General features: G+C 33.8%; 1 protein-coding gene across 1 annotated transcript in view; it reads left to right on the top strand.

Moving 5' to 3' along the window:
• Wdr72 (WD repeat domain 72) overlaps positions 1 to 20,908 on the top strand; it is a 209,190-nt gene that overhangs the window by 28,306 nt on the left and 159,976 nt on the right. The window contains exons 4-13 of the mRNA XM_027926086.2: positions 4,007 to 4,085; positions 4,963 to 5,137; positions 5,681 to 5,757; positions 6,893 to 7,012; positions 7,846 to 7,991; positions 8,373 to 8,469; positions 13,602 to 13,743; positions 14,117 to 14,362; positions 16,738 to 16,958; positions 19,451 to 19,646. Coding sequence (XP_027781887.2) covers positions 4,007 to 4,085; positions 4,963 to 5,137; positions 5,681 to 5,757; positions 6,893 to 7,012; positions 7,846 to 7,991; positions 8,373 to 8,469; positions 13,602 to 13,743; positions 14,117 to 14,362; positions 16,738 to 16,958; positions 19,451 to 19,646 — 1,499 coding nt within the window. The remainder of the gene's footprint in view (positions 1 to 4,006; positions 4,086 to 4,962; positions 5,138 to 5,680; positions 5,758 to 6,892; positions 7,013 to 7,845; positions 7,992 to 8,372; positions 8,470 to 13,601; positions 13,744 to 14,116; positions 14,363 to 16,737; positions 16,959 to 19,450; positions 19,647 to 20,908) is intronic.

Below are 20,908 nucleotides of genomic sequence, written 5' to 3'. Positions count from 1 at the left end.
TTACATTCTTCATGTTGTACTCTCAATTGAGAATGGAGTAGTAAGAAAGAAAAGGGAAAGGAACATAGACTGCGATTTGCCTGAAGTTTCAGGGAAGCAAGGCTCTCCAGTAAAATAGGACATAGCTGGAAGAAGAAGCCTACCAACAGAAGAGATTGACTGCTGAAGAGTTATTTGCCAATGTATACTAGGAATGTGGAGTCCATTCTGTATTTGTGAATGAGGGATTGAGTTACTGGCTGACGTAAGAGAATGGCCTCTTTTGTTTTTTACCCAAAGGGATATTATATGCCTTTGAACTCTGAGAACCAAAACAATAATAAAGAATCAGGTGTCCCACTTGTTTAAACTATTAACAAAATGACTAGCAGAACAGTTATATAAGAGGTACCTGTTCTCAGAGTTTATACTATAGCAATAGGGAATCATAATTAGAGAAATGTATACTTAGACATACATAGTATAAGTTCTAAGAGAATTCACAACTGATAATGCCTCCATAATGATGAAATTTTCAAGGATATACTTCTATAGGAAGAATAATAATTTCAGAAGGAAGCTATGAAATGAAAAAAAGAATATTGATAAAAACAAGCAAATTTTTAGAAAATTTAAATGAACCCAGACTATAAGACATACTGTTTCTATATACTCTCTTTACCCCCCACACATACACATAATCTTAGTTGACAACAGCATAGATTAGTTTCAATTCCAGATTCCACATGTTTTGCTGTTCAACATGTGAATAAAGATGTTGATTAACTTTTTTAATCCCCATCCCTTTTTTTATATTTTATTTAGAGACAGGGTCTAGCTTATTGCTTAGGACTTTGCTAAGGTGCTGAGGCTGGCTTTGAACTTGCAATCCTCCTGTCTCAGCCTCCTGAGCTTCTGGGATTACAGGCATGGGCCACCGCACTCAGTTGATGTTGATTAACTTTAGAATTTTAAGTCTCATGTACGTATTGTATGTCTATACAAACAAAATAAATAAAAATAAAAGAAATGGGGTATACTTCTAGTTTAAAAAAGAAGAAAAAGTTGTTTAATCCAAAGAAGACATCAGAATCAAAGAAAATGAGACAGATAGAAAGCACAAAATAAGATAGTTGAAATAAATGAAGATGAAATAGAAATCCCAATTATATAACGACACTAAGAGCCCTCTGTTAACTTATAAAGATTGTCAGACAATTACAAAATTGTATAAGAACATGGAAAACTTAAAAGAAATGGATGGGAAAAATTAATCAAATATGTACTAACCAAAATAAGGTTGATATAGCTGCATTAATATTTTATATTAATATATATATATATATATATATATATATATATATATATATATATATATATATTTTTTTTTTTTTAAATAAAACTTTTAAGGAAAAAGCCTTGGCCCTAATAAGGTTATTACTTATTAGTAAAACTTTTTAATCATTGGAAAGAGATGAGACCAGATAATGAGGCAGACTCTAGGCCTGTCAGGCCTCTAAGACTGTGAACCTTAAACCTGAGTGTGCATCACAGTGAGAGTCACTCACAGAGCTTGTTTCCCAATTTTGGGGCCTTATTCCTGGAGTCAAGGAAATAGTAGATATGATCTGGGGTCTAAGAACTTGTGTTTCTAACACAATCTTAGAATATTCTGATACTTCTAGCTCAGAGACCATATTTGGAGTAGCACATACCCCACATTCAGCCAGTGAGAGAAGTAGGGAATCAAGAATAACTTGGGAAATTCGCTAGTGATGATACCATTCACTGGGATAAAGAACTAATGTTCATTTTGAACACAAGATGTATGCATTTCTGCAAGTCATCTAGGAGGAAATATCTAGTAGCTAGTTACATGTGGAAATCTAGAGCTCAGTTGAAGATGTCTGGCTTCCAATTAGCATGGTGACAGTAACTGAAGACATGGGAATAGATGACTCACCCAGAGAGAGTGGCAAGTCTGAGAATGTAAAAGAGTCTAAGACAAAAACCTAAGGAGGATCACCACTTATGAAGCAGACAGAGGAAGAAGAGGAGCCTGATCATACTAGAGAAAAGTTATAAGCCTAATGGAAGGCAAGGGAAAAGGGTTTGAAGAATCCAACAAACTTCTAATTCAAGATGGCAAACCAAGTATTCAGTTTATTACCTCTCCCTCCAGTTACAACATTGAAATTTGAGCAAAGCAACAATAACATTAATAAGAGAAAAATAAATAGAACAAAGAAAAAATAGTATATTTCTAAAACATGGAAAATGTATAGAATAGCAACTAATACATTTATCCATTAATGAATTTTTATTGAGTATACTGAGGACAGGTTGTAGAGTTGAATAAGGGGAAAAAATCCCTTCTCAAGGCCTTACAATGAAAATTTAACAGTTTCTTTTTAAATTTCATATTCTATAGATATTTCCTCTGTGCTTTTGCTTCTTATTGAAATAAAAAGTAATTGGTAAACCTACCTAGGAACAAGTCAACTGGCCAAGAGCTTTTTTAAACCCCACATACCAGGACCCCAACACAGATGCATGGAATTAGAATCCTTGAGGTTAATTTTCTGAAATAGGTGATTGTTGATGTATAGTAAGAGTTGAAAAAGATGGTAGTAAAATTAAATCCCTAGTCGAACTAAAATTTTTTATTGTTGGATGCTTAAGTTTCAATTTCTTTACCTTTGAGATATATTTATTTAATTTAATGGTGGATTATTAGTTGTTTTGCCTTAGAGTTATATGATTGTAATTTCTGCCTTTCTTGCAATCTTATTTTTCAGAACATGTTTCCCTCCTCTTCTAATAGTTACATGCCTATTCAAGTTACCTTTTTGTAATAAGGTTGGATATAAACAGAGGGGGAAAAGCCTTGAATATTTTCCTTCTATACTTAGAATATGGTTTCTCAACCTCAGTGTTAATATTTTGGACTGAACCAGCATTTGTTGTGGGAGATGATCCTGTGCATTGTAGGATGTGTAGCAGCATTGCTTGTCTCTCCCCACTAGGTGCCAGTAGTGTGTTCCTAGTTGTGACAACTGAAAATATCTCCAAACATTGCTAAATGTCCTTGGGAAGTGAAGGAAGGGGCAAAGGGATCAAAATCACCTCAGGTTTAGAGCCAATTATTTAGAAGATTGATTTTTAGTGTTTGGTTATGACCCCCTTCCCCCCCCCAAAAAAAGCCTCAAATTACCACATAAATATAGTATTTACTGTTATTAGTCTCTATTTTGCTTATTCTAAATAGCAGTATTTAGCTTAATGCCTGTAAAACTTGTTTTTCTTCAATAAAAATTTTGTTTGTTAAAAATGTCAAAACAGCAATATTATCAAACAACTTTGAAATAGCCTTTCTTGTTTCTGTAAACAGAAGTCATATAGATTTAAACTACCCTACCTGGGTGTATTTTATTACTGCATTTTAGACTGTATTTGTGTCTTTGTAACATGTGGAAACAAGTTAAAGTTTTCAAAACAATGAGAGTTTTCTAAATATTGAGTGACAAGGATGATTTCAAATAAAAAGAAACTATATCAGTGATAGACCATATGTAGCCTCTTGGTGGCGCTGTTAGATCTTACAAAAATGATACCTTGGCTCTAAAAGACGCAGCCCTTGATGTATTGTGCTTTTCAGAATATGTAGTTTAAGTTCAGTGAAATAAACCATTTCTAGAGGATGCAGTTTCCATGGAAAGATTGTTGTACCGTCACTCACAGGCTGTGATAGCTGTATCCCCACAATTTGTTGTAGGCCAGGTTGACCCTAAAGTAAGGTTTGCAGGCAATGGCAGGGTGTAATTACCCAAACAAAAAGATACAGATACAGTATGTCAACCTCGCTAATGACCACAACATTTTCTTGCCCAGTAATCTGTAACAAAAAGCCACATAAACGATCAGGTTGTGCTTAAGTGCGATGCTAAAGAAAAACTTGGTGGTACAAAAATTATTCCAGTCAATTGAGTGGAAATGACAGGGAATAATACAAAGTTATGTCTTCTAGGGAGATGTGTGTTTGGAATGTCACCAATGGACAGTGCGTGGAGAAGGCCACACTTCCTTACACGCACACTGCCATCTGTGTAAGTACATTCAGAACATTTCAGGATTGCAACTCATTTAGAACATTTGCAATACACATATTTAAAGGCATATCTTTGTAGAATATTATTTTCTTTAACACTTTGTCATGAGAGTAAAATATTGGTAATCCTCCACTATTTTGGCATTCTTCTTTCTCAAAAGCTGTTGTTCAATGAAAATTGTTTTCCCTAATTCTTTTATTTCTGTATGTTATCTTTGAAAGACTATTTTTGTATTTTTCCTTACTGACACTCACAAAACATACGTGGACACATGTAAAGAAGTCATTTTAAATGATTCAGTTTAAATGACACACTATTTTATAAAGCAGTAAAAGGATTTTTCCCTCATTTTCCATTGTTCTTAATTTCTGAAGTTTTACTTATAAAAAGAGAATAAGAGGCATAGCCATCACGTTTATAACCACTTCCTAATGTATTATTATCTATCTATTTATTGTTTTTTTTTTTTAATTGCTGGGGATAGAACTGAGAGCCTCATACATGCTAGGCAATTGTTCTACCACTGAACTATATTCCCAGCCCCACTTCCCAATTTTTAAAACAGATTCTGGCTTTTGGGGGATGGGTTCCATTGGTGTGAACAGTCTTCTACATGTTACCCATTGCTTTAAGTATTGATACCTGGCTTTGCAGTAGCCACAAACTATTTTCTATTCTTTTGGGGCCAAAACTCTGCACATTAAGAAAGTTCATTAAAGGTACAGTTTATTTATCTTTTATAAAAAAAACATTTCTAAAACCTATTTGGCACAAGAATTTCTCAAATGCTCTTCAAATACTTTTATTTCTTATCAACACGTAGCAGTATTGCTAGATTAAAGATCATTTTTTACTTTGAATTTCATTTGTACAGTATTACCACTGCTCATTCCGGATGACAGGAGAAGGCTGGCTTCTGTGCTGTGGAGAGTATCAAGATATCCTTATAATTGATGCCAAAACTTTGGCTGTCATTAACACTTTCACATCATCTCAGTCTCCTGATTGGATCAACTGCATGTGCATTGTTCATTCCATGAGAATTCAAGGTAATAGTTGGGTATTGTACATTGCTAAGAGATTGCATGTAATTCATCTACTTTTGAATTATTTGTTAAATTATTGGGCAAAAGTCCAGAGTGCTTTTTACATTTTCTTGTTAGTAGAGATATTTCTGTAAGTTAGATCAAGACAAACTGAGAACACCTACTCCAGTGGGTCATTAGAAAGTCAGGAAGATGTTAAGATAAGTGGAGAAAGGAGGTTTCTGTCACCTAGTTCTGTGTGGTATGTTAAGAATAATGGGCAGTATTTTGTCTTGCTGTATTTTCTGGATGTTATGCTGAGCAAGACAGAAGAAAATGAAAACTGGCTCCTCCGCTTATTTCTAAAATAAGAAGTTTGAATACTACCAACTTATAATTGATAATATGGTTCTTCTATTAGTGGTATTCTCCTTATACATAGGGACCACTTTGAAGTTTTAAAGCAAATTTGGAACATGGTATGAAATGTCAATTTTTTACTTAAGAAAAACACCCAGTGAGTTATGGCACTGTCCAGCTTATATGTGATCTTTGTTCATTTTACAGAAGATTCTCTCTTGGTGGTATCAGTAACTGGTGAGCTCAAAGTATGGGATCTCTCCTCATCTATCAATAGCATTCAGGTTGGCTTGGTATCTACTATCTTTTCTCCAATTTTAAGTATATTTAGTGAAACTTTTAAATTATTATGGTATTGCATGTTCACAGTTAAAAGTTTAAATGATGTAGAAGTATATAAATTTTATTTCCATCTACTTCCCCCATCCATCTTCCCAGGGATGGGCATCAGTATGGTTGAATTACACCCTTCCAACTTTTCTCCTTGCAAATGTTTTTATGTATACACTGATGTGCATACTACACACGGAGAGATTATGTTTTTAATTAAAAAAAATTATAGCAGAATATCTTTCTGTCCCTTATAGCAGAAGATTCTCTTTTTCTGGGTGTGTGAATAGTACAAGGAGGTGGCCATGAACAACTGTGGGTTTTGTCCCCAGGAGTCCAGCATGACACCTCTTTCTGGCATCAGACTATGAGTTGAAGTAATGAACAAAGGAAGGGACATTGTGTTCATGTTTGTGACAGTATTGTTTAGGCCTTCCAAGGGGTGCTAGGGTCTCTTTAGGAATTTTGAGGTTGAAGAAGCCTAGGAATTGTTAGTATGCTGAGGTCAAGAAACGTACACCCCACCCAGCATTATTGGTATTCTCCTTATACACAGGCATCACTTTGAAATTTTAAAGCAAATTTGAGAGCCTTGTTTCCCATCTGAATACTAACCTGGAACAACTCTGCTTTATTTCTGAAATCAAATGAGATCAGGTGATCAGGGTGGTATGTCTGTGAACAATTGAGAGCCTTGTAGTCTGTGTTCATTGTTGGCTACTTTTGTGTCACTTTCAAAGCACTTCATTTATTTTTTAATATTTTGGTAATTAAGGTACTGCAGGTTTGTAGAAATTGTTTACAATTTTTGTTTGATCTATCTGCCATATCTGAATATTAGTAACTTTATTTTCTCCACATCCAGAATGGTTCCCCAGAGAGTTTGTTGAGTGATAATATAAAATAAGTCTTTGAATCCAAGTGGATTTCCTGCTCACAGATTCTTTTTAAAGGAAACTTCTTAGTTCAAAACACTGAAATGCAAACTAGGGTACTTTTACTTTTATAATGGTATGGTCTACTTCAAGTATATGGTCAAATATAAATTTCTAAAAATTAAAACTAAAATGTTTTTCTTTCATTTTCAAGGAAAAGCAAGTTGTCTATGAAAAAGAATCCAAGTTTCTTGACTCTTTGAACTGCCAGACAATACGATTTTGTACATATACTGAGAGACTTCTGTTGGTGGTGTTTTCTAAATGTTGGAAGGTAGTATTAAATAACATAATAAATAAATAGCAGTGATGTACAAATGTAGTTTTGTTCATGACAATATTTATAAAGTATGATTTATATGTAATACGAATTTTTATAATAATATTGCAAGAGTGTAGAATGACTTGTCTTTCATGACTGATTAATTTTCAACTCTTTTTTAGCCACTTTGTTTTCTAAGATATTATTATATATGTCATAGTATATTCTAATTTTATGAATAGAAAATCATAGTTATAATGACTATCTCTAAATTATTTTTAAATGTTGATGTCTGCACTTCGGAATTAAAAAGAAAACTAAAACATTTTATCTACAGAGATTAAACCTTAGTTTTAGATTTTTTTTTCTTTCTCTGTTACTACATTTGCTTCTAGGGAATATACATTCTTTTCTTGTGAATATATTGACTGAAGCCTGCAAGAGGAAAGCTAAGTTTTTCTTTGCATCATTTTCTCGCACCCTTCTTTTCTTTACTGTTACACATAACTGGCTCAATGAACAGAACTATATTGTCTTACTTGTATGGTGATGATATATTTTTGAACAAAGATTTAAAGAACATTGTGTAACAAAGGATTTCTGCTATATAAATTTGCAAATGTTAAACCTACAATAGTCATGGAAAGAATCAAATTGTTTTGAAATTTAGGATTTGAGGTTTGTTCATTTAATAAACACATTCTGGAATGAGACAACCAAATAAACTTCATCCTCGGAAACCTATGTTAGGATGCATGTGGAAAAAAAAAATAAGTGCTAATAAAATATAATCTTGAACCATGAGTAAAAATTAATATGTTGTTTCATTATGACTGTCATTCTAGGTTTATGATTATTGTGATTTTTCCCTTTTGTGGACTGAAGTTAGTAGAAATGGGCAGTTCTTTGCTGGTGGAGAGGTGCTTGCTGCTCACAGAATCCTCATCTGGACAGAAGATGGTCACAGTTATATCTATCAGCTGCTGAACAGGTGGGCTCAGATGGGAGCAGCATACAAAACATTCAGGTAGAAAATGAACTTTGGGAGGTTTATTATGGAGAAATCCCTGCATGCTGCCCATGATCAAAAACCAGAACAAAACAACTTTGGCACTAGAAGATTTACTCTGGGCTTGGTAGGCTTCAGCCTTTGTACAAAACAGCAGGGGATGAAGGAATGAGATTAACCATGTATAACTTGTACAGCTGGTGCTGGGTTTTCAAAAAGTCACTTGTAATTATTAACCCAACATTTTCTAACTAGAGTTTAGAAACTTGAATGGTACCATCCGGCTTTTGAAAATGGGAGGGGGGAAAAAACAAATAAAGAACTGCAAATTTCTAAAGTTTGCTTCTCATTTTTGTGATATAGTGGCCTTTCAAAAAGCATATACCCTGCTGATGGAAGAGTGCTTAAAGAGACCATTTATCCTCATTTACTGTGCTCTACTTCTGTGGAGGAAAACAAGGTAACGTAAGAAAAGAGTGGCTACCTCCAATCTGTTTCACTCGGTTTCTTAGATGAGTGAGTGTTGCTTTGTTTGTAACAGAATCATCCTTGAAAAAATTAACTTGAATCATCACATGAAGTTGTTAATGAGAAAATCATGTTTTATTGTTAATGGCTACTGAAGAGAAACCTTGGTGCTTAAAAATCTAGATGTACAATAGATTATAAAAATAAAAAATATTTTTATGTCTCATTAAGCAACACCTATTTATCATAGGCAAATTATAAATGTTGAAGAAAATAAAGGAGATTAAAATTCTAATTCCACTACCATAAATATGTACTGTTTAAAATTTTAAAATTTCGTTTTATGTGTTTCTTTCTTGTAGTTGGATATGTTTCAAATATTTAGAAAACTTATGAGAATAGTACAATGATCACTTATATATCCTTTATCTATATTCAGCAGTTACTAACATCTTGTCACATTTATTCTCTCTCTCCACACACACATTCACCTACATTTTTTTCCTTTGACCATTTTGAAAAGATGGTTTGACAGAACATTGTTAACATTTTAATGTAACTACTCTAATTTTGAAATGTTATGAGATGATTTTAATCCTGATTTTTTAAAAACCATATATCAAGATCATTTTCACATATACTTAACTATTCTTATGAGTAAATTTTCTTGTTAAAATAAATATAATTATGATTTCTGGCAGAGAGTTGAGAATACAATTGTGAGCTTGATAGTTCACTAAATTATACCTTTGACACTCTAGGAAGTCTGAAAATCTAAGCAGTTATTTTATTTCAACGGTGGGTGTTCCTTCAAGTGATTTTTTTAAACCTCTGGTCTTGGTCATCAGTTAATTATCCAAAAAGGTATTTCATAGAGGGAGGAAGAGTTTTGAATTATTGATGTGTCAACCAAGAAAGCATGCTTTTTGCAGAATGATGGTTTGCTTAATTAGACAGCAGGGCTGTTGGAAATCCTGTAGTTCAGAGATTGTCCTTTTATTATATTGGTGAAAAGTTTTGTTTCCAAAACTTGATTAAGAAGCTGTGAAGCCAAAATTTATAAACCCAAATGCCACTGGAGCATAGATAAACTTTAGAATTATAGCATATATTAGGGGATGATTTAAAAATTATTTGTTAGCAGCAATAGAACCGTTTCCTTTTTGTTTTGTTCTTGTTGTTTTGCTGTTTATCACGAAAGCAGCACTGTTGGTTACTCAGGAATGCATTTTCAGTTATTTTAAAGGGCATGTGCTTTCCTCCAGTTTAGCTCCAGAGTATATTTTTATACAGTACAGTTTTCTCTAGAAGCCAAGTATAAGTCATACCCTTCAGAAGCTTCTAGTCTACTGCAAATACCAATGTTATACATAACAATTTAAAACACAATTTAAGAAAACTAATGGGAAGCTACATTGCCGTGTTTCTCAAAATGTAAATGTATGGGTCTTCTACCAATAATTCTTAGAGAATCATAATTGCTTCTGTATCTTTAATGTGGGATGGGCTTAAAAGTCAGTGAAATATGAGTAGTGTAACCTAAAACTGAAGGACATTGATCACCCATCCTTAGACTCTTGCTTGTCCTTTATCCATTAAATAAATTAAAGCAGAGTGTTATCCTCCTTGTTCAGACACTACCAGGATTCACTAAATATAATACTTCTTAGTCTTTCATGTAATTAGGAGGCAATGAAGGCATGTGGTAGAATTGAAAAGATGAGTTTGAGAGATACGTGAACCTAGAAAAAAAGTTTGCTCTGTAAATATATAGTTTTTATTATACTTGTTTTGGGGAGTGATACCTTAGAATTAAATCTGGAGGTTTGGCAGTCACATGTTGCCTTGGTAATACATGTGAACAATTGCCTCTTGTCTTTTGGCCAAGATCAAGTGTTATACCTGTGAACATATCTTGCAAGACTGGGAATCCACCCTTACTTCCTGTAGCTTTCTGAGGATACTCCCAGCTTTCATTTCACAGTTGGTGATTGCTCAGACCCATGGGCAAAGTTCCTGACCATTAAGGAACTCTAGCTCTTCTGGATTAGCTGAAAAGGAAGGTTGCAGGCCATGGTGGAGGTAGCTGGGATAGAAACACCCTGAGGATGGCAGATAAGGAATTTGGGTGCATGAACTAAAAGGGATGATGACAGATAAAATTTTTTTACTTGTTCTTTTTAGTTATACATGACAGTTGAATGTGTTTTGGCGTATTATACATACATGGGGCATAACTTATTCTAATTAGGATCCTATTCTTGTGGTTGCACATGATGCAAAGTTACCCTGGTTGTGATTTCAAATACAAGGCTAGGAAGGTTAAGTCCCATTAATTCTACTGTCCTTCCTATTCCTCTCCCTCCTCCCTACTCTTCATTTCCCTTCATTTAATCCCATGGACTTCTAGATACATAAACTTTTATTGCATCATTATTATTATCAAGCACATACATTGCCTCATCCATTTCAATGGCCACTAAGACCCCATTTTGAAACTATAGGTCAGATAAGTTAATTCCCAGGTTTTGAACCCAGGTGGTTTAGCTTTAGATTCTTATAATACGTTTTTGGAATACGTTTGTCATTTTGTTTGAGGAAAGGATAAGAATGGTTAATATCTATTGAGTATGTACCGAGTGCCAGACATCATTCTAAGCACCTTATCTTTTTCCACTCCTTATTTCTCACATAATCCCATATAGTAAATGCTTTTATTAGACCTTTTATTACACAGTTAGGGATACTGAGACAAGAGAAGTTGGGTAAATTGTTTAAATTAAGTAAGTTACTCTTTTAATAGAATTACTATGTGGTAAAACTCATTAGAATCCTCGCAGCTGTCCCCAGAATATATACTATTAGTGAATATATTTTATTACCTCTTAGAGGATGATTCTGGGATCTGAAATGAAAATGGTGGTCTTGGGTGAACAGCAGAACTAGAGAGGGAACTATTGGGAAGAAGGAAGGCCAAGGGGTCAAGGGTTGGATATGCCCAGCTGAGGAATGGCAATATGGAATGTGAGGGGGGTAGAGGGGATGGCAGCCCCAGGGAACTTGCCTGGTGGAGGGGATGGCAACCCCAGGGAACTCTGCCTGCAGGAGCAGAGCACAGTTTGAAGTAAGCTGTGCTGCCACCAATGTGGGTAACTCAACCACCTTCTCTGGAGTTTCATTTACATATCAAAACATTAAAGAAGTTGGAGTAATCAATTCTAAATTTCCTAAAAGGCTCCCAGAGAGTTTGAATAGTCAATTTATCCAAATTTTATTAACATCATTTCTCACAGCTACAGAAATCATGACTGTGGGACAAAAAAGACCTCAAAATGCCCTCTGAATCCTGTTGGTCTGACTTCATTGGAACTGTTTTCAAAAGTACTGTCATTTCTAGAGACTATCTTGGTTGTATGGCCTTGAATTGTTTCTTATTTCCTGTGTCTTAGTTTTGTAACAGTGATAACAACAATATGTCTTAGCTTTTTAAAAATATTTTAATTGCAAATAGATTTTTTACTTTATTTGTTTATTCATATGTGGTGCTGAGGATCAAACCCAGGGTCTCACACATGCTAGAAAGCACTCTACCACTGAGCCATGTTTTGTAAGGGCTAAATAAATTTTGGTTTTTAATATTCTTTGAAGATACATTATAGAATTTTCTACTCTTATGCCTACATCTAAACATAAAAGCCTATATTTTCTGTCTAGGCGCCATCACTCTCTAATACTTTTAAAATTCTGACACCAGCAATTGTCTTTCTTTTCAGGATGCCTTTTATTTGTACATCAAAAGAGGTTGTCGGTTTTGTTTTTCTAATCACTTAATCATTGTGATCTCTGTGTGTAATCTCTATATACAAGCTTGCCCTAAGAAGAGCTGCCCTGTGCCAAGGCACTAGGGAGATTCTAGACATATTCACTAGGGAAAGTACATCTTTAAGAGCGTTTTGCCTGATATTCATGTACTCTGTTTCAGCAAAATTATGATTATATATATACATATATATATATAATTAATAATTATAACATAATGTATAATAAACATAATGTGTATAATGCATATTATACATATACCCAATATGTAATATGTATTATATATTATGGAATTTTTTTTGTGGCAACTTTGGGAGATTTGAAATTATGCATGTTAAATCTAAAAACTGGTCAACGGAAAGTAAAAAGCATACTAATAACACAAAAGTGCCATATAAACATTAATTGATGCTGTTTTAACTGACACTGAGAATCATAGGGACCCTAAACAGATCAGGTCTCCTGAGTGGACAGTATGGGCTCCTGAGTTAGAATTACTAGACTGCAGGCCCATTGCTATATTCTTTACCTTAGGTGAATCACCCCTTCACTCCCTCATCTGTAAAGTGAGGACAATGATAGTGCCAACTTCACAGGATTATGCTGGGATTATATAATTGAATATGTGTAAAGCCCCTTATCAGTAACATGTGCAAATAACAGTATGTGTAATATGCTATTATGGTTTGGGTGTAAGGTAGCTCTCGAAAGCTCACATGTGAGACAATGCAAGTAATTTGAGAGAAGAAATTTATGGGTTATGAGAGCCTTAACCCAATCAGTGAATTAGTCACCTGATGGGATTAATTGAGTGGTGACTTCTCTCTCTCTCTGCTTTCTGATCATCATGTGAGCTGCTTACCTCTCCAACATTCTTCTATCTTGTTGTTCTGCCTCACCTGGAGACTTGAGGAATAAAGCTGACTAGCTATGGATTGATACCTCTGGGGCTATGAGCCTCAAATAAACTTCATCCTCTATAGTTGTTCTGGTTGGGTTCATTTAGTCACAGCAGTGAAAAAACTGACTAAAACATATACATATGAAATATAGTCAAAAAGTTTACTCCTACCAACTCTCTGAAGTCTAGCTGATGACTTTGCTTCCTGTTTCATGAAGTTCTTTTTTGTCCTAAATCACAGATTATTTCATTTAATTCACTTGAAAATTCTGAAACAGTGGGAAATAAGTTGAAAAAATTTAGTTCAACTAGGGAGTTTTGTTCCACCTTTTATAAACAGTGGCTACCTTTCTACAGTTAGAACATTTCCACATAAAATTTATTTATTTTTTGTTTCGGCACAGAACCTTCCCTTTGTTATGGGCTACATGAATGAAAGGAAAGAGCCTTTTTATAAGGTACTTTTCTCTGGTGAAGTCTCAGGAAGGATTACTTTGTGGCACATCCCTGATGTTCCCATATCCAAGTTTGATGGTTCTCCTAGGGGTAAGACAGTTTCCTTTTCTTTCCTCACGTTTTCTGAGTACTGATTTGTAATTAATTCAGTGTTTTTTGGGTTTTTTTTTTTTTTTTTGAGCTGAATAACCTGAAGCTACATATTAAAAAATTCTCATGACCCACTATGTACTAAGTGCAACATAAAAGCAGGCATAAACATAAAGCTTATAGATTTAAACAATTCAACTAATATAATTCAAATTAATACCAATTGAATATAACAAGGAATGAATGTTGGCAACACGAATATGGATTAAGCTGTTATTCACAGCTTTTGAAAATATAATGTCTTGATAACATTTTACCTGTCCACTATGAATTGATAAACCACGTTTTCTAATTTTGTATGTTTTACTTTTAGAAATACCAATAACTACCACCTGGACACTTCAAGATAATTTTGATAAGCATCAAACTGTGTCTCAAAGTATTATTGACCATTTCTCTGGGCTTGAAGATGAGGCAGGAACTGTAGTAGTCACTTCATCAGAGTACGTTCCAAGTCTTGATAAACTAATATGTGGCTGTGAAGATGGGACAATTTTCATTATACAGGCTTTGAATGCTGCCAAAGCAGGACTTCTAGAAGGGGGTTCTTTATTAAAAGGTGACTCAATTTTATTTAACCCTCTTAATTTTATTTATCTAGGTTTTACTTTCAATAAGCTATAGTAAAGAAGATTCAGAAGTCTTTTGCTGATAAATTTGTACATATTTTAATATTCAAATAAAACATACATGCAGGGTTTTTTTTTTTAAAAAAAAAAACTCAAACAGGAAGTTTTACAGTAAGAAACAAGTTTCTCTTCTTTTACCAAAGACAATTATAAATAATAGTTTCTTTGTGCCTTTATTGAAATTTTTTATGTACCAGCATAACAGTATACATTTTTTAAATTATATTACACAAATAAAAGCTTATTGTAATACATTTTTCTAAGATATCCTTAAATAAATATGAATAAAATATTTTGGTGTTTATTCTTTATAAACTATTTATAATTATTAACAATGAATTTTAATTGAAAATTGATGTTTATGTTTTCTAGTCTTTAGCTACTATGGATAATACAAAATTGATTATTTTTGAACATATATTGGATATTTCTTCAGTATTAGTCCACAGCAGTAGAATTACTAGATCATCATTAGTTTGTATATTTAATATTTTGGAAATATACTTAAAAGTTTTTGTAAAGAAATTATATCAGTATACATGCATGTCCAGTAACAGTCTGTGAAAATGCCTTTCTCCTAAACCTTTGTCAACTTTGCTATTAGACTTTTTAATCTTTGACAATTAGGGAAAGAAAAAAACGGTATCTTTTTGTTTTAGTTTTTATTTCTTTGTTAATGAACTATATTCATTCTTATACATCTTTGTGCATTACCACAACAAATGCCTATTTAATAAATACCATTATGCAGCAAGTTGTCAGATCAGGAAAGGAAATATAGGAGGTGATTTTAGGATGTGGAGTAAAAATCATATACCATTTTATTTTATTTTTTTTTAATTTTTTTAAAGATATATATATAGAGAGAGAGAGAGAGAGAATTTTTTTAATATTTATTTCTTAGTTTTCGGCAGACACAACATCTTTGTTTGTATGTGGTGCTGAGGATCGAACCCGGGCTGCATGCATGCCAGGCAAGCGCACTACCGCTTGAGCCACATCCCCAGCCCCAACCATTTTAAATTATATAAATCCTATTAGAATGTAAGGTCTTCAAGGGTAGAGACTGAAACTCAGTATGTTTTTCAACTCCTCTTACATTGCCCACTATTGTTCTCAATTTACAGTGGTTACCACTAAATGTTACTGACTTGTGATTCAGTACTTGACTGAAGTCAGTGAATAAATGGCAATGAACTGAGGAAAGGTAATATACTGGTATATAGCTAAATGGCTGCTGTTAGAAGTTAGTGAAAAATCCAACACCTTAGCATCTTTTATCTAGGCTGATTTATCCTAATGTTAAGAAAACAAACAGAAACCTACATTTGACTTTTAGCATCTGCGTTTATATATATTTTTTTTTATATAATTTGCGAGGGGTATGAAATGAGGATGTGCCTGATGGACTAGAAGTAACTACAGTGAGATAATGATTCTTTGGGATTCCGCTTTAGTTTGAATACAGAGGTTATGGCTTATGGTCCTCTCCAATTTGGGGACAGTTTAGTTAATGAGGAAGGAAGAAGCTGTGTGGTTAGTCAGAAAAGAAAAGATGTGTCAATCATCTTGTGTTCCAGTACAGATATGGTTTGAAATACCCCTGAGCCTGGAAGATGCAAGGAGAGTGCTAGAAAATTATGGACATTGTCTTATTTATTTTACCCTATGGTCATTCTGAAGCAAGGATTATTATTATTCTAATCTTTCAGGTGCAGCATCTATGGGTTAGAGAAAATGCAACTTTTCCATTATGACATCTAGAAATTGATCAACTCAGAGATAAAGGCAGATTTCTTTAATAGCAAGTCTACATTCTTAAACATTATGTTTGGTTTTTGACACTTGCAATTAATTCAGTTAACCTATCTGAAACTCAGGGACTTTATCTGTAAAACAAAGAGAAAGGACTAGGTAATCTCTAACATGTTTCAAAGCAAAATGTTGTGGGAAACTTGTTTTTCTTATATATTAGACTTAATTATACTAATTTTAAAGAAAATTGGCTTATTTTATGGAGCAGAATATATGAATCACTCTTTCAGAAAAGTGTTTGCTGTAGAAGAACTGATAACTTGCTAGTATACTAAGCAATGAATAGAGTTAAACAATCAATGTTAGTACTTCATCAAAAGCATGGTTTTGTTTCTGATAAAGCTCTTGCCTTTTGAGATGTTCTAAGTGTTGTCCACTAATTTTCTTATTCAAATGTGTGTTTATATTAAGAATTTATAAAAAGAATTCTCAGAATTATTTCCTAGATAAAAATAAAGTCTTTACTATTTGGTGTTTGATCATCTTCCAGATTCTCCCTCTCATAAAGTTCTCAAAGGCCACCACCAAAGTGTAACTTCTTTACTTTATCCACATGGTCTATCTTCGAAATTAGACCAAAGTTGGATGGTGTCTGGGGACCAAGGTTCGTGTGTGATCTTGTGGGATATCTTTACTGAAGACATTTTGCATAAGTTCTTTTTGGAAGCCGGTCCAGTAACAAGCCTTTTGGTGTCACCAGAGAACTTCAGAGTAAGTTAAGATAAAAAGTATGAAATTCCTCAGGTATATCTTTTATTTCTGAGGTTTGTCTTTAATTTTTCTTTTTAATCACTTTTTTTCCTTTTCACTCTAGTAGAGCAGTCCAAGTCAGTTTCATAATTTGAGTTATATGACATTACAGAACATTTTTAAAAGCAAGAAAAATAAGGGATTTCCCACAGGAGAAAAAAAAAGTTTTGTTCACCTATAATGTAACTGGATGATTTTCCATATTTCTTTCTAATCTTTTTATACAATTTTTATTATTATACAAATAATTTGGTTCTAAAGGAAGTGTTTAAAGTTCTGATTTTATAAAAGTATTTAATTATTTCTAGTAAGAAATAATTATATATTTTTATATATTTTTCTGTCTTAATTCTGAATGGAGTTATTTTTAATAATAGTAGCCAATTAATGCAAAAACAAGTCAAACAATGTAGGGATGTATAAATTAGAACTTAACTTTTGCCTTCAACAATTTCATTTTATAATAATATTCATAGTTGCATTATTTTTATTATGTGGATTTTTATTTACTTATCTATTTATTTAATAAATATTGAGATTTAAAAAAATTATGAGCACCTATATTATGTTGGGAAAAATGAAATAGTTTTGTATGTAATTTTCTCATGTAATATCAACCTAAATTTAGCTTTCATAGAGCTAATGTCCTTGGTCAACCTAAATTCAGCTTTCATAGAGCTAATGTCTTTGTTAAAAAATGAACAACCAAGTTTTGAGTTTCATCTAAAATAAAGGTACAGCATAATGCAGGGAAAGAGATTTTGTAAAGTAGTTGGCTTATAAAATTATTTTTCCACAATATTATAAAAAATCAGCTACAATTAAACTTGTAGGAAGCATAATATTTTTTTGTAATAAGATGTAGGAAAACAATATTTCAGCAACACAAATGATTGAATAAAGCAGTGAAACAAGGTTAAGTGTGGTTTTAAAATAATTTTCCCCATGATGATTTGGGATTCCTTGATATATCTTTTATTTCTGATGTTTCTTTATTTTTTTCTTTTTATTCATTTTTTTTTCCTTTTCACTCCAGTAGAGCAGTGCAAGTCAGTTTCATTCCTGATCTCTTTTTCTCTGCCTCAGTCATAGATGATTTAATTTTAAGAAACAGGATCTATTCAAACTAAGTTAAAAAAAAAAGTTGGGGGGGGTGCACTTTATTCAGAGAGTATAACAGCAATCTTTGAGACATTCAGGACAAAACATTATAGCAAGGGCTGGGGGGAACTTGAACTATAAATTCTGAAACCAAGTTTTCCTATGCAAAAGTATATGCTTGTACACTTGCATGCTTTCCTGTGATTGCTTCCTTCTCTTGCTTCTTTCTGTGAATTATTTTTATCTCTTAAATGCTTTTAAAACAGATTCTGATTGGCCTTGTGTGAGTCACTAGTGTATATCCACTCCTGGCCTTAAGATTTGTATTCATGTGGTGTGGTGTGGTGTGTGTGTGTGTGTGTGTGTGTGTGTGTGTGTGTTTAAGGATCCTGAAACACCTTGGGGTGTCCATTCTAGAGGCTATGGGATGGGCAGGTTCTCCAAGAGGTATTATGGGTGGGAAGAAATGATATTTAATCCATGCAATAAGTCTAGGCTCCATATGTATAGCACCTGCCATTTTGTAAGTTTTTTCCCTTTGGATTTATGTAATCTCCTTAAAAAATAATTAGGAAAGAAAATATGTTCTCTAGTACCCCACAGAGAGGTTGATGATGGGTCCTGGGAGGTCTCAAGAGATCTCCATTGGTGCTATAAACACAACAGCTGAAATTCTGGGTAGATCAACAATACCCAGCCTGGATGGTCATTGTCCTACACTGTGGCCAAGGTAACCACATGCTGACTTTTTAAAAAGTGTCTTAAGGATTCTTGTCCTTAGGAGCCTATTTTTGGTCCTTGTGTCTTTGAAGCGGTGCATTCAGTTGGAACTATCTAATGCTTACCTCTTTTAGATTGTGTCTACACTGAGTTTCCTGTTTGGATTAGAATCTGTATAGTTCTGGGAACAGCACCAAATCACATTTTGAGGCTTTAAGTGGAAACTCTCAGCTCATGATACCCTTGGGCCTAAGCTTGTGTCTACAAATAGCTTCTTTTTGTGGCAACAAATTAGTTCTGGGGTTTATTTTATTCTGCATTATTTCCGATGTCTGTCTCACTGCCTGAATTTGCTGAGTTATGATCAAGTTCTTCATTTATCTCATAAGTAGATCTGGCCTAGAATTCTCCTTTTTACTTGCATCTCTTGACCTTCCTCATAGGTTGTTGAGTTTAAACTACACTCTGCTTTTAAAGCTCTTCCACAGATAGCTATGTGAAGAGATGCTGTAGAATGTAGAAATGTCCTTTTGTAAATGAGGCTTTAACAAAAATGTTCTGTTAGGAGAAAATATAATCAAAAAGAAAACATTTGACTGTTTACTTACATAAGCTTGTTGTTTTTGTCACAGCTGAGGGATGATCAGATAATTTGCTGTGTGTGCAGTGACCATTCTGTGTCTCTCCTTCACCTGGAAGGGAGGAGGTGCCTCCTGCGTGCTCGGAAGCATCTTTTCCCTGTGAGGATGATAAAATGGCACCCAGTTGAGAACTTTTTAATTGTTGGATGTGCTGACGATTCTGTCTATATCTGGGAAATTGAAACAGGTAAATTGATATTTTACCCTTTCTGATTCTTTATATATTTATGATGTATAAGTGTGTGGAAAGTTCTAGAGAGGACACAGAAATGACATCACTTGCTTTAAGGTTTGGTTGGGCTGCAATTATAGCTTCAGTTGAAGACATGTGGAAAATACAACACAGTGGCCTAAGTCAGATCCTGACCAGCTGATGATTAGCTGACAGGGCAGTGCACAGGAATGAGCCGGATATTTCTGGAAGCTATAAATAAAAACACAAGTTATCTACTTTAATTATTAACAAGAGAGAAATTTAGTGTCCTACTGGTCTCAAAGTATCATTAAATTCTGCCTTCTTCAGCATACTCACCATCTCAGCAACATTTTGAGCTAATTGATGATCAGTAATAATGGAATATAATTAATTATAAAACTCCAAAAAGTTGAGTCAGGGAAACTGAAAACTGAGTGGCTTACTTGAACTTTTGGTATTATACCACACAGAATGTATAGTTTGAACTTTAAATGTTTTTTTTTAAAGTTTTACTACATAACTGAAGATTGAGAATAATGTATCTCAGAAAATGCTGGAACATATCAAATTAGGTGATGTAATTAATGAATGTGAGTCAGGAGAGTTCACTTGAGAGTACATTTCACTGAAACTATTGCATGATTTTTATTGATTAATCAGTGGTGGTTTTATGTTGGGTGTTATTAACAGACTGGGTAGTTTATAATATTATAGTTTAGAGCCATACTTCACCCAAGTAATTGCTGTTTTCTTTACCTTTGACTGTTGTGTGTTAATGTTGGTGACTAATGTACTCATGTTTTGAGGGTGTGGCATAAACCTTACATTTGTATCTTGTTATATGTCTTTGAAAGCTACCATGCTCATTTGCTGATATGAGTTAGAGTCTCATAGCTAGAGGTATCAGTCACCATTTTATTGATGAGGAATTGTCAATATGTAATGTAAATGTGCAAGGTTGCACAGCTAATAAGTCGTGAGTCAGTTTGAGGGCTCTGGTGGTTCTTTGTATAATATGCCAATAATTAGGAGAGTTTCAGAATTCTTAGTCAATGGGTCCATCTGAGTGGCAGGTGAGTGTAATGGATAAAATAGGCTCTGGAGCCAAGGTTTGCCTCCAGGACCTGTCAATGAAGAACTCTGCAACCTTGAACCAATTCCTTGGCTTCTCTGCATGACAATTTCTTCATCTGTGGAATGGGAGTAATAGCACTGCTGTCTTGCCAGGATTAAATGAGCTAGTACCTACAACA

The sequence above is a fragment of the Marmota flaviventris genome, chromosome 2 (genome assembly GCF_047511675.1).
Source record: "Marmota flaviventris isolate mMarFla1 chromosome 2, mMarFla1.hap1, whole genome shotgun sequence".
NCBI classification, from domain to species: domain Eukaryota; kingdom Metazoa; phylum Chordata; class Mammalia; order Rodentia; family Sciuridae; genus Marmota; species Marmota flaviventris.
This window is presented reverse-complemented; position numbering and strand designations above follow the sequence as displayed.